The sequence below is a fragment of the Andrographis paniculata genome, unplaced genomic scaffold, assembly GCF_009805555.1.
Source record: "Andrographis paniculata isolate CXL003 unplaced genomic scaffold, ASM980555v1 Contig21END, whole genome shotgun sequence".
Lineage (NCBI taxonomy): Eukaryota > Viridiplantae > Streptophyta > Magnoliopsida > Lamiales > Acanthaceae > Andrographis > Andrographis paniculata.
Genome location: NW_026137502.1, coordinates 392195 through 406957, shown reverse-complemented (window position 1 = coordinate 406957; position 14763 = coordinate 392195). Strand labels below are relative to the sequence as shown.

Here is a 14763-nt window from a genome sequence, read left to right as displayed (position 1 = left end):
TTCTAGATTACCATGAAGGAATGTTGTTTTTACATCAAGCTGCTCCAGCACCAGATCAAAAGCACCCACCATTGCCAAAAGAACCCGAATGGTTTTGTGTTTCACCACAGGAGAAAAGACTTCATGGTAATCGATTCCTTCCTTCTGTGAAAACCCTTTTGCCACCAGTCTCGCCTTGAACCTAGCAGGTTCAACACCAGGAATTCCCTCATTTCTTTTAAAGACCCACTTGCATCCCACTGGCTTCACCCCTTTTGGTAGTGCAACAAGATCCCAAGTCTTGTTCTTTTCAAGAGACTGCATCTTTTTATTCATTGTCATAATCCAGGTTTCTGCATCTTTACTCGCCACAGCTTCTTTATATGTCTTTGGCTCATCAGAGCCAAGATCATCACCAACCGCCAATGCATAAGCCACAGAATTCATGTCACATGTATTGACACATCCTGCAAACCTAGCTGGTTTCTGAATATTTCTCTTTCCCTTTATTGCTGCTATGGAATCTTCAACCCCAGTACCAGCGTCATCAGCTTCCCCCTCAATTAGTTTCCCTTGAGGTTTTGACTGATCTGGTTGATTGGATTGATCAATAATATTATTCTGTTGCTCTTCCTCTAACACAACTCTGTCAAGAGTCTCAAACTCCCCCTCTGGTTAGCACCACAATCTTTTGTACTTGCAATACTTTCACAACCTTTACTCTGATCAAGCATAGCAGATTCATCAAAGGTTACATCTCTGCTAATAAGAAATTTAACAGGATTTTTACCTTCTGTACACCACAGTCGATAACCTTTTACTGTTGTTGCATACCCTAGAAATATGCATTTTACCGCCCTCGGCTCCAGCTTACCATCATTCACAGGAGCGTATGCAGGGCATCCAAATATTCTTAGATTAGAGTAATCAGAGGGTTTACCGGACCATACCTCTTGAGGAGTCTTTAAGTCAATTGCAATTGATGGAGATCTATTAACCAGATAGCTAGCAGTGTTTACTGCTTCAGCCTAGAATTGCTTAGATAAGCCAGCAAATATGCGCATACACCTAGCACGCGCCATAAGGGTTTGGTTCATTCGCTCTGCAACTCCATTTTGCTGTGGTGTGTGTCGTACAGTGCGGTGCCTCACTATACTTTCTTTCTTGCGAAAATCATCAAATGGAGCGTTGCAGAACTCCAACCCATTATCAGTTCTTAGAGTCTTGACCTGTTTACTCGTCCGTTTTTCAACCATGGTCTTCCACTCCTTGAACTTCCCAAACACCTCATCTTTAGTCTTCAGAAAGTACAACCAGACTTTTCTCAAATAATCATCTATGAAAGTGACAAAGTAAGAACACCCGCCCTGCGATTTCACCGGAGAGGGACCCCATAGATCTGAATGAACATACTCCAGAATTTCTTTTGAAGTGTGATGACCGGTACTAAACCTTACCCTGCGTTGCTTCCCTTCTACACAAGCCTCACATAATTGAATTTTACCTATCACATCCCCACCAACTTGCTCAACACAGACAACCCTAGCTCACTCATGTGACCTAATCGACGGTGCCACAAATTTGTCCTGTCATCATGTTTATCCAAGGACTGGGATACCGCGGCCGTTCCCATCACTGAACTGCCCTGTATAGTAAAATTCCTTGCTTCTCCTCCTTCGTGTCTTTAGGAAACTTGTATTCTCCCTCCAACGCAGCCGCACATCCTTGTTGAACCAAAAGTCCCCTCATCTTGACCTTCCAGAGTGTGAAGTCATTCGACCCATTAAACTTCTCCAGATCAAATTTATACGAGGACATCTTCAATCAATAAGATATGGCTCTGATACCACTTGTTACGGAAATTCCCAGGAAATCAAGATGAGACAATCAAGGACACAAGAATTTGGTAACCCAGTTCGATCACGATGATCTACGTCTGGGGGCGCTGCCAAGCCAGAAATTTTACTATAAAGTACGCAGGCACATGTTAAAGTGAGAATACATGGATATTTATAGCATATGCCTATGATAATAATATCCAAATCATATCTCTAAATCTCGGATATTATATCTGAATCATGTCCCTAAAATTTAGGATATAATCAGACTTCATATCCCAATAATCTCCCACTTGAAGACTGATTTCATCTTCCACTTCAACATACCTCATCCAATCTCCACTCCCCACCATTCGGTGTTCTGATTCGAATCATTCCTTTACCTACAATTTTCAGTGTCTCATCATCTGCAAGATAGACAACACCAAAATTACCTGTGGTATAGGATTCCATGATTCTCAAATCACTGCATGAGTGGAATGACGAACCTGAGACCAAAATCCATGACTCCATTGGACTGCTGACGCTCAGAATCAGCGTATCGGATATCTCCTCCGTTGCGTTTGCTGAACCCTGATCCTTCTCCGGCGCCCTGCACTGTCGTTTCAAGTGCCCCTTGCAGTTCCAATATACCACATGACTTGCAGCTTCCTTCTCATTATTCTTCGGCTTCAACTTTGACCATTCTTGATCTTCACCATTTCCTTTTGCCTCAAATCTAAATTCAGTCGAGACATTCTTCCAAGGGGTTAGTCGAACCGCACTCATCGTCTTCCTGTCGATCTTCTTGTATTCGGCTTCATCCATGTCTTCGGATTTCTCCTTCAATACCGCATCTAGATCTTTGTCATACATGTAATTTTCTATCTGCATATTTCAGAAAACGAAGTTCATACCATCGAATACCTTGACAACATGACGATCACCCATCTTGACTCCCACAAACAAACCCAAGGCTCACTTGATATGAGAGCACATCTCTGATATCTTCTCCGATGCGTTTGCCAAAACCCTTATCCTTCCCTGCCTACGTTGCACCGCCTATCACAAAGGGATCCGCTGCCTGACCTACCAGTCGGGACCGACCCAACACCGCCAGGAGACTTTCGACACAAGGCACTTTCGCAAGTCACAAGGGATTCCCACAGCCACAATCAATATCCGATGTTTCCCAATCCACATTACTAACGAACCAGGCTCTGATACCACTTGTTATGAGAAAACGAGAAAGAAAGCAAATAAAGAATACAGAGATTTTACGTGGTTCGGTGACGGTGTGTCAACCTACGTCCACGGGCAGGAACCGGAGAGATTTTATTGTACTGATTCAGAGATTTACAATTATGTCATCCGACTAAGAACCATAGCTGTCTATTTATAAGCACCCCTAAACACCCTAAACCCTAAGCCTATTTGTTATTAATTAGGATGAGCCCCAAAGGAACCCTGCCAATTGAAACAACCCTTTCGCTTTGATTTCGAGTTGGGTAGACCGCTAAATCCAAGTCACGTTTCAACATTTTCATTAATTAATCAAATATTATTATTTTTTAATATACTAAAAAAAATTAAAAAATATATTCATCTTGAATGGAGGAAGTAGTATCTTCTATTAAGTATAGACCTCAATTTTTCTATAAATAGTCCTACTTTATCATTACATTATTATTTTTATACAAAAATTTAAAGATAATTATTTTTACATAATTTTTAACGATCAACTATAATTAAAATATTATATATTATAAATTTTATATAAAAAGTAAATATATATTTTTAAAAATGACTAAAAAATATATCTTTACTAAAAATTAAGCTAAATAAATAGTAAAATTTTGTATATTTGAAACAAAAACAAACCAACCCATATATGCCTGTACTTGATTCCATCTAGAGACTTCGAGGGATTTTAAATTTTGTAAAATTTAAAAATAATAATAAAAAAAATAGCATCGATATTATATTTAATAAAAAAAAATCTATATACTTAATATAATCTTTTTAAAAAAATAATAATAATAGTAATATTAACACAACAGAAAATGATCTCACTCTTTATTTAATTTTTTAGTATCGAATATTTTAGATATTTAATTTATATTTTATAGATTTATATTTAAATGCATTACTTATCAAAGACAGCTATTAGCAGGAACAAAGTGAGCGACAACTCATGCCCAACTTTAAGAAATGACTTATATTTTAAAATATTAATATATTATTATTAGATATATTAAATTTTAAAATTAAATTTTAAATTTTAATTTATATTTTCTATTTCTCCGTAACTACCTAATTTAATTTTAATTCTAAAATTATTTTTTAAACCATAATCCCAAATTCAATCGTCGTCTTCACAATTCCACTTTCCCTTCTCGTTTTTTTCCTTCCGACCGGCCAGCGTTCACAATCTTGTTCCGCTTTTATTTTCCCTCAGCTCAGCAACATAAACAAACAATCCTCCTCTATCCCTTCTTCTTTTCTCCCTCGTTTCAGCGACATAAACAGAAAGACAATCTCCATGTCTCTTGTTTTTTTTTTTTCTTTCTTGCTTCAGCGATATAGACAGACAGACAATTCTCCTCAATCTTCTTTCTTCTTTTCTCCTTCGGTTTAGCGACATAGACAGACAGATAGGCGACACTACGACAACCACCGGCCGCACCGCCTTGGCGCCTTTTTTTTTTTTTTTTTTTTTTTCTGGTATGAATTAATTTAATAATTTTAATTCTCTCATTTATTAATTCTAATACAATAATTTTTTCAATTCAATTTTTAGGATAAATTATTGGATTATGGTTTATGAATTGCACGACAGGCGACACGTTCAGCTGCCTGCGCCCAACTCCCAGTGGAGAGGATTTCAATCCAAGTTTATTGTTCCTTATTTTTTCCACTTTACAAATAATATAATGAATTATGTCTTCTCAAAAAAAGTATGAGTCAGAATATAAAAAACGCAAAAATAAAAAAAGATTTGATGAACTAATTCAATCTCAGAGTGGAGCAATTAATAAATTTATTATAAGAAAACCACAATGAATGTCGAAAATAATTTTAATATCGAAAATAATTTGAATATTGAAAATAATGAAAATTTTATAGATGATCATGTTGATGATGAAAATGTTGATATTGTTGATAATGTTAATAATAATGAAATTGAAAATATTGACATTGGTGACTGTATTGTTGATTTAGATAATGATTCTGATGTTATGTTTAATATTCTTTATCCAAGAAATTGAGATTTTTTAAATTATGAAATGATTAATACGTTAGCAATAAAAGATCTTAAAAGAGATTTATCTATTGTAAAAGACACTAAAGATAAATTTTGGAAGACAATTTTCTGCCACATTCTATACTAGAGTATTGCCAAATAAGGAAAAATTCGATAGAGATTGGCTTGTATATTAAAAAAAAGACTTGATAAAGTTTTTGTTTTTATTGTAAGTTGTTTAAGAAAGATTGTGGTAAAAGTTTATTGACAAATGAAGGTTTTAGTAATTGGGCTCATCTTTGTGTTAGAATTAAATAATATGAAACTAGTATAGAACACGTTCAAAATATGGTCACTTTGTATGAGTTGCGTTCAAGACTTCAAAAGAACAAAATCATTGATAAGGAAAATCTAAAAGAAATTGAGAAAGAGAAGAAAAAATATTTTATTAAGAATTATTTCAATTGTGAAGTTTCTTGCAAAAATATAATATTGCATTACGTAGTTCTAATGAGAAATTGCATGAAAATAACAATAAAAATATCTTAGGATTAATTAAATTAGTAGCCGACTTTGATCCTATTATACAAGAACATGTTCGTCATATTACAAGTGATGAGAATCATGTTCATTATCTTGGTCACAACATTCAAAATGAGTTGATTCTTTTGTTTGTTTGTGCAATTAAATATGAAATTATTAAAGAACTAAAAGTGGCTAAGTATTTTTCCGTAATACTTAATTGTACACCCGATGTTAGCCATCAAAAACAAATGTCTTTGATTTTAAGATATGGATATTTCTTCTAATTGTGTTTGCATAAAAGAATTTTTTTTTAGAATTTTTAAATGTGAATTATACAACTAGACAAGGACTTTTTGACGTTTTGTTGCATGAATCGAGTGTTTTTTAAATTGATTTAGATGATGTGCGTGAACAAAGTTATGATAATTGATTGAATATGAAAGGAAAAAAATCAACGAGTGCGAAGAAAGATTTTAGATTTAAATTCTAAAGTTTTTTATAGTCTATGTGGTGTGCATGTCTTAACTTAATGTTGTGTTACATGACCAATAATTTTGAAAAAAGTTAGGGATTTTTTTGGTATAATCCAACGCATATATACTATATTTGCAAATTATACAAAAATATGGCAAAATTTGAAAAATAATGTGAAAGATTTAACTCCTAAGTTATTGTCTTCTACTCGTTGGGAAAGTCGTGTTGATCGTGTAAAAGCAATTCGATTTCAAATTATGATTCTAAAATAAGAAGTGAGACTAAATCTTTAACTAGTAATGAGTTAGGAGATTATGAATTTATTGTTTTGATTGTAATTTGGTATGATTTTTTATATATTGTTAATTTAGTTAGTAAAAAATTACAATAAAAATACATGTTTATTTGTGTTGCCATTGAAAAATGATAATAGTTTCACAAATGTTGTTAAATTTAAATTTCCAAAGATATTGCAATTGATATGAATATTGATTCAATTTTTCTTCAAAAGGGTCAAATTAAAACAAAAAAATAGTTTGACGAGAGTCTAAATTATGAAAGTCCACTACAGTGCGGAACAATATTTCAAAATTATTTTATTTAATTGCATCATTTATCAGACAATTGTTTAACTTGATGGAAGGTTTGAACAATATGAAAATGTATTTGGTTTTTTTATTTTCTTATGAAAAATTGTGTTTATTAGATTATATTAACTTAAAATCTTGTTGTACCAATTTGGATAATGCACTTTAAAATGTTGATATTCACGAAAATGATTTATATGTGGAGTTAAAATTGCTATAAGAGTGTTTACCTAAGAAAAAAAAGAATTGATGCTCTTGATATTATATACTTTTTGAAATATGTTGATTCTTTTTCGATGCAATTGTTGCCTATAGATAGGGATGGAAATAGGCCAGGCGGCCTGTCAGGGGCCTACAGTTTCGCCCGCATAAGGCCTGGTTTGGCCTAGCTTGTTTACTAACAAGACTAAATTAAGATATATTTCTAAACCATTTTAAATAAATAGAATAGGCTTAGGCTTTATGAAAAGCCTTTCTGGCTTATCAGGCCGGTATGTTTATATATTTATATAATATATATTTTTTATCTAATATATATATAAATATTATGTTTTTAATTATTTATAATTTACAAAAAATTATATTTGGTGACAATAAAAACTAAAAATTAATTTATTTTAATTGACTTATTACATATAATAAATAATTGTATATATTTTTCTACAAATATTAAGTTTGAAAAATAAAAAAAAAATATTATATAGGCTTTTAAATAGATTCGTAGACCAAATCAAATTTTAAAATAGGTCAGACCTAGGCTTTAGATATATATTTTAATAGGCCGATAGACCAGGCTCAGGCTTTAATTTTATAAAATAGGTCTGGCCTATTTAGCCAAAGTCTGACTTGACCTGACCTATTTCCACATCTACCCATAGGATATTGTTAACTATCCTAATGACCGTTGCAACAGCTGAATTTTTTTTAAAAAAAAAAAATTAAAATTGCTCAAGACTTAATTACGTAGTTCCATTGTTCCAAAGACTTATTTTGCCTTGATTCTTAGGGTGTGTTCGTTTGTAGAATTCTAACAAAATTCTACTATTCATCCAATTTTTTCCCCCCAAAAACATCAAATCAAACACATATTTTTCATTTTTTATATTATACTAAAAATCAATTTTACATTCAAAAAATCACATCATCACCTATTTATATCACATCATACAACTATTCAAATTCAAAATTTTTACTATTCAAATTCCAATTCAAAATCCAAACCCCCAAACAAACACACCCTTAGTGTGCATTCAATGCGAAAATTTTGTATTCTGCCTAGGTATGTTAGTTTTGGAGCATATGCTATTGATTGGATTTTGTTGTTTGCTAGATTAGTGAAAGTACAACAGTCGTTATTAGTCGAGTTAATTCACATTTTCTCTACTATTTCAAATCGGGTCTATGGATTGATTATATTGATTCGTAGCTTTCAATCTTTTGCGGCATGATTTAGCTTATCATTTATGCTTTTAATATAACAAAAAAAATAAGCATGGTCCGGAAATCAGATCTGAGCACAATACGAAAAATAAATACTTTGACCTAAGAAAATAGATTCAGAAAATTTTCAGGCCAAGCCTACCCATCATGGTTGAAAATCTAGAACTAACAATGATAGGTACGGCCCGAAAATTCGATCCGAATCCGGTACGAAAAAATCGTATTTAGGCCTAAAAAATAGACCCAAAAACAAATCGGGCCATGCCTGGCCCGACATGATAATAAACCGGGCTGTGCCCGGGCTCTAAGAGATCGGTCCGTGTCCGTGCCCGACCTAACCCGGTTTTATAATTTAAATATATTTGAAATAAATAATTTTTTAAATATATTAACAAATAAATATATGCAAAATACTAGAGTCTGGTTTAATGGTTGAGATATTATGTTATATTAAATTCTTATATTTAGCATTTTAAAATTTTATTAAATTTGTATTATATTTTTTAAAATTTTAATTGAAAAATAAAAAGAAAAAATTAAATTTGGGCTAGATCGGCCCGGAACAATTTTGACTCGGGCCATTCCCGGGCCTGGATTTCCAGGCCCAATATAAAATTGAATCAGTCTTGTCCCGACTCAAAATAAATAGGACCGGGCTGGCCCGATATCGTCACCTCTATGAAAATGCGGACCGGGTTGGCCCGATATTGCCACCTCTGAAAATCCGAACCCGTGTTTTATCAAATAATTTTTTAATTTAAATATTTTTAAATATATTATAAATATATAATTAAATAAAAAATTAATTATATATTTAATGTTAAACTTTTTAATTATCAATAAAGCTATTATTTATTTATTTATTTTTTTATCATAAATGCATTTAGTGAAATTAATTTTTTCCTCTATTCCACATAAAGTGTTAAATATTTCTATTTTGGTTTGTGTCACATAATATTTTTTTTGTATTTTTTGAAAAATAATTATATACTTTAATTATACATTAAATTTTATAATTTATAATTTTCTTAATTTTAATTAAACTATTTAAATATCTTAATTTTAATATCTATTTCTTTATATTATGAAATAATTAATTTGTTAATATATATATTTTTAATTATTTACCGATTATACTATTATTAAATTATGTATCCAAGTAACACTTTATATAAAGAGGAGGTAGTATAATTTATTTTTAATAAAAAAAAAGTTATGTTTGAAATTCGGCCCGGCCCAGCATGATTTGAATCGAGTCGTGCCCGCCTGCCCGGGTCTAGACTTCTAGGTCAAATTTAAACTTGGGTTAGGCCTGTTCCGACACGGAATAAAAGCGGGTCGGGCCAATCCGAAACAAAAAAGATAAACCAAATTAGCCCGAAATTGTCATCCATAATTTTTATTCTTTTGATTTTGATTTCAGGTACGAGATAAATTCTCATTGTTGATTATCAACCGAGTTAACAACATTCTCTGCCCTAACTCAAATTGGGCCTTTGAAGAGAATCTAATGATTCGTAGTTTTCAATCATTTGTAGCGGGATTTAGCATTTAGTTTTTATATTAGGTTCGAAACTTACTCTCATGATTGGTTGTTAATTCATATTATATGCGTTATATTTTCTTCTACGTTCTATCTTTCTTTATCCGTATAATCTAGTGATTCTATTAATTTTATGATTAAAAAGATTATTTTAAAATAATTATATACAGTCGAATCGTAATTATATGAGCTTGAAATGTAGTAATTTTATTATTTTTAATAGTACCAGTATAATATATCTATTTGTTTTAATAAATATAAATTTTATAAAAGATTAAAAATACTTGAACTTAATTTAATTTATATTAATTTTATTATATAAAAATAAAATATTAAAATATAATATAATATCAATATATTATTTAAATGAAAAAATTCAAATTAAACCCAAAATGGAACAAATCCAAAGCCCATCTAATACTACTATGTACATGAATTATTATTATCATTTAAACCAGTTAATTATAGTACTACATAACCAAGCCCCTACAAACCAACCTCCATTCTAGATGTACACCATTCGAAGCCTATGGTACTACACTCGAAAGCTTAACAACCCTCAATTCCAGAGGTACACCAATCGAAGCCTGCGGTACTACACTAAAAGCTGACTAACCTCCACGGCCATCGTCGTCGTCGTCGTCGTCGTCCCCCATTCTCTATCCATATTCTCTGCACATTCAATTTTCAGAAATTTCAACTGCACAGCACTGCAATGGCGTCTTCATTTCCAGAGACAGTTTCAAGCACTCATCGAGGTCGACCGGGTGGGCAGGATCCGGAATCCATTCGAACCGCTGCAACAGCCTCGCAAGCCAGAGGTGCACGGCGGCCAACCCGAGGGCCCGACCGGGGCACGCCCGGCGACCCGACCCGAACGGGGCGAGCCGCAGGTCAGAGCCGGAGATGGAGAATTCGCGCTCCATGAAGCGGTCGGGTTTGAATGCCCACGGGTCGGGCCAGATGGACGGGTCGTGTGCGATGGCCCACATATTGACCATCGCCGTCGTGCCGGCGGGGATCAGACAGCCGTCCACGTGTACGTCGTGGATGGCGAGGCGAGCCCAGGAGAGGAGAGGCCCGGGAGGGTGAAGCCGGAGGATCTCCTTCACGGTGGCCTGGAGGTACGGCAGGTTCGGGACGTCGGAGTCCTGGACCTCCTTTCCCGCAGCGACGTTCATATGAATTTCCTTTTGTACCCTCGCCTGGACGTCCCGGTGGAGGACCATTCTCGCCATGGTCCATTCGAGGAGAATGGCAATATTGTCAATTCCTCTGAATACCATTTCCTGAAAATATTTTATATTATTATAAGGTTAGTTTAGTTATCCAGACAATCATGTACGGTCGTCATTTGTCAGTAATTAAAGGGAATCTTGAAAGCCTATATTCTCTCACATGATATGAAATATATATATCTATATTCTGGTCTATGAATATGGACGAAATTACGAATAGAAACATGCATGCATCAGCACTGAACCTTTATTTTTCCTAACTAATTAAATTTATAGTTTTCAATAAAATATATTATATTAAATATGGATATTATGTTATATATATAAAAAAAATTTTAAAAAAAGTATATGTATGTATATTGTTTGATTCAAATTAAAACACTAAGCAAATAAACAAACAAGATTTGTTAAGACTGCTGTCGATCAGTCAAAGGCTTTAATTCGAATCGTGGGTATTAACTTTAATTATATCCTTTGACAAAATCTCCACGGATCTATTATTAAAACATTAATTAAGATTTAGGGTGTGTCTAGACGTAGGCTTATCCACGACTCCTATTATTTTTATTTAAAATATATTTATATTATTCAAATTACCATATAAAAAAATTAATACTTTTTAAATTCATTATATATATATGTATGTGTTGGACTCCAAACCGATTAATATTATATATAAACACGCCTTTAGGGTTTGTTGGATTGTATTTTAATAATGGTTATATATCATGTTAAATTTAAATGCTTATTTTTATATAAATCATTTTAAGATCGGAATCCGACAACATAAAATTCAAACGCATCTTAAAAATATTCTAAAGCAAAATTGTATAATGTACAAAAAAAAAAAAAAACACATAATTGGTGTTTTGATGTTTTGTATTCACAATTTTTCTTAATGAAAAATAATGGGTGTTGTATAGGGATGGCGAATCGGACCCGACCCGAATACATATGGTTGAACCCGAGACCCGAACCGGATCTGATGATACCCGGACCCGACAATACTCGGACCTCACTTGAACAATACCCGATGGACCCGACAGATCCGATTTTTTTTTTAATTATTAAAATTTAAATTAACTTTGAACCAAATCTTGACTCGGACCCGACATGCATTAAAGTTTATATATTTTATTCAAAATTATTATAATAAAATAATAACTAAATAAATAAATGAAACTAAAAACATATTTTTAATATAATTTATATTAGTAATTAATATTAATCCAATAGGGTCCACCCTTGAACCCAAGACCCGATAAGGGTATACAATACCAGACCCGAACTCAATATCAAAATAATTGAATCCAATCTCAAATAAATAGATCGGATTCGAATCGAGTCTACTTGGACCCACTGTCATCACTGGTGTTATATTGATATCTTAAATATCTCTTTTCATTTGTTCTAGTATATTACTATTCATTCAAACGTCACATTTAATATTTATTTTACTTCAAATATATTTTTAATAAAAAAAAAAATGTGTATATACCCAAAGCACAGCGACGATGTCTGGATCAGTGAGCTGATCGTCCTTAGGCAGTGACAGCAGCACACTCAAGAAATCATCATTCCTCGTACTCATCGAACTATCCATAATCTCTCTCTCTCTAGATCTCCTCCTCTCTCTCACTATCTCACCCACAAATTCCCTAACCCTAATCCCCAATTTACAGCACCTTCTCCTCACCCCTCCAATATCCAAAAAACCTAACCCCAAATACTCACCCCACCCCCACCCCCACCCCACCCCTACCCCCATTACCTCATACCCTTCCTTAACCATAAACCCTAATTCCCCAACTCTCTCTCTCTCCAAACTCCCAAACACACTCTCCACCACACTCTCTAAAGCCCCTCTCCCCACAACTTCTCTCACATCCACAACCCCTCTCTCTCTCATCCCCTCCCTCACCGCCGCCGCCATCCCCTCCGCCACCGCCGCCCGCCGTCCCTCCGCCGCCAACACTCTCGTCGGAGAAAACACGTGCGTCCATGCTATCCGGCGGAGGCGCCGCCAGTATTCCCCCGACGGGGCAAACCCGATAGCCCGGTCGAACATTAGCAGCCGCGCCGTCTCCATTGCCGGCCTGTCCGCAAAGGATGACCCTCGAAGGATTTCCTTGGCGGTCTCCGGCCGGCTGCTGACGACGACAGCGGCGGCGCCGCCGCGCCGCCGCCCCAACGCGACGCACATCAGGCGGGCGGTGCCAATCGACCGGTGTGCTGCCGCTGCCAGCTGGCGGTGGACGAGGCAGCGGCGGCAGGACGGAAACCCTGAAAATGGGCGCAATAATTTAATTTTAGGGTTTTTCCATGCGAATATTGAGACGAAGAAGAAGATAATGGTGAAGAAAGTAATTGGCATCAGACAAGGCTCCATGGGTGCTGATTTGGTAATAATTTTAATTTTATTGAGATGATGGTAGCAAGTATTATGTGGTCAGAAGGACGAGAAGTGACACGTTTATATAGGGGATTGGGGATGTGGAAAGTGATCCATAACTATTTCATTGATTAATTATTTAGAAAGATTTGTTTGTACAATTAATTTCTTATTTCTTACATAACCCTCTCTCTCTCTCTCTCTCTATATATATATATATATATATATTATAGTTGCCTATTATGTGCTGATTCTAGCTAGTAGTTCGACGCTTATTTGAATAGATGATCAACCTATATTTATAAATATTTGAAATGTATTATAAAATAAGTTATAATATAATATTAATATATAATATATTATAAATATGTTGAAATATGTATAAATATAGGATGATTATCCTATAATATATGTTAAGAATTAGGTCAGATAATATTATTTTATCCGATTTAATATCATGTTTACTTGAATGTATTCGAACTCGGGATAACCACCCGTCAGATATACTAATACTCATTTAGAGAATTATTAATCTAATCCAACACTTTAGGATTATTTAATACAATTTAATAAAATTACTAAACTACCCTTAGTATTAATTTTTTTTTTCTTTATCCATTTCACTTTCTTTATTTTCATGTAATTTTTCTTTTCATACAGTTCTTCGCCCAGTTTGCTCTTTCTTTTTTTTTTTTTTCGAGCACCCAATAGCTTCAGGTTTTTGTGGTAATTCATTAAGGGTGTGTTTGTTTGAGGGATTTGTTTGAATTTCCACTATTCATCCTATTTTTTCCTCCCAAAAATATCAAATCAAACACATATTTTTCATTTTTTATATTATACTAAAAATTAATTTTACATTCAAAACATCACATCAACACCTATTTATATCATATCATACAACTATTCAAATTCAAAATTTTTACTATTCAAATCCCAACTCAAAATCCAAACCCTCAAACAAACACACCCTAAGTATATATGTAAGTATCGAACATATTTGAATATATGGTATAAAAATATCAATAACTTACACGTTAGTAATAAGAGTTTGTTGAAGTAACTTTATTAGAAAAATAAGTGTTTTTAATAATTTATTTGATAAATATTATAATAAAAAATATTAAAATTATTTTATATCAATATAATTATAATATTTTTCTTTAATACTGTATTTATTTAAAATTTATTTTGAATTCATTTGAAAAGTAATTATAGTATATATTATCTTAATCAATAAAATATAAAGTAATAAAAATGAGATATATTATAATGCTGAAACCTAATTGACAATTTGAAGATAAAATTAAATATATTTAATTTATAATAATAAAAAAAACATTATATCAAATTATATACATATCATAATGGATATCACAATTAAATTTTTAATGAAGTATTATATATTATATTGCTATATTTAGAAAAATATATATAAAACAAATTATATAATTTATAATATAATTATGAAGGGTATTTACATATCATATAATCTAACAAAGTAAACATAATATAATTTTATCT

The 14763-nt window shown here is 33.1% G+C and overlaps 1 protein-coding gene across 1 annotated transcript; it reads right to left on the bottom strand.

The window, feature by feature from the left end:
* Positions 1 to 10044: 10044 nt before the first annotated feature.
* LOC127245010 (cytochrome P450 78A5-like) lies at positions 10045 to 13050 on the bottom strand. The gene is made up of 2 exons (XM_051265653.1): positions 12346 to 13050; positions 10045 to 10898 (listed from the first exon to the last, which is right to left on the bottom strand). The coding sequence occupies exons 1-2, from the start codon at positions 13048 to 13050 to the stop codon at positions 10290 to 10292; spliced, it is 1314 nt and encodes a 437-aa protein (XP_051121610.1). The 3' UTR covers positions 10045 to 10289.
* Positions 13051 to 14763: the final 1713 nt, after the last annotated feature.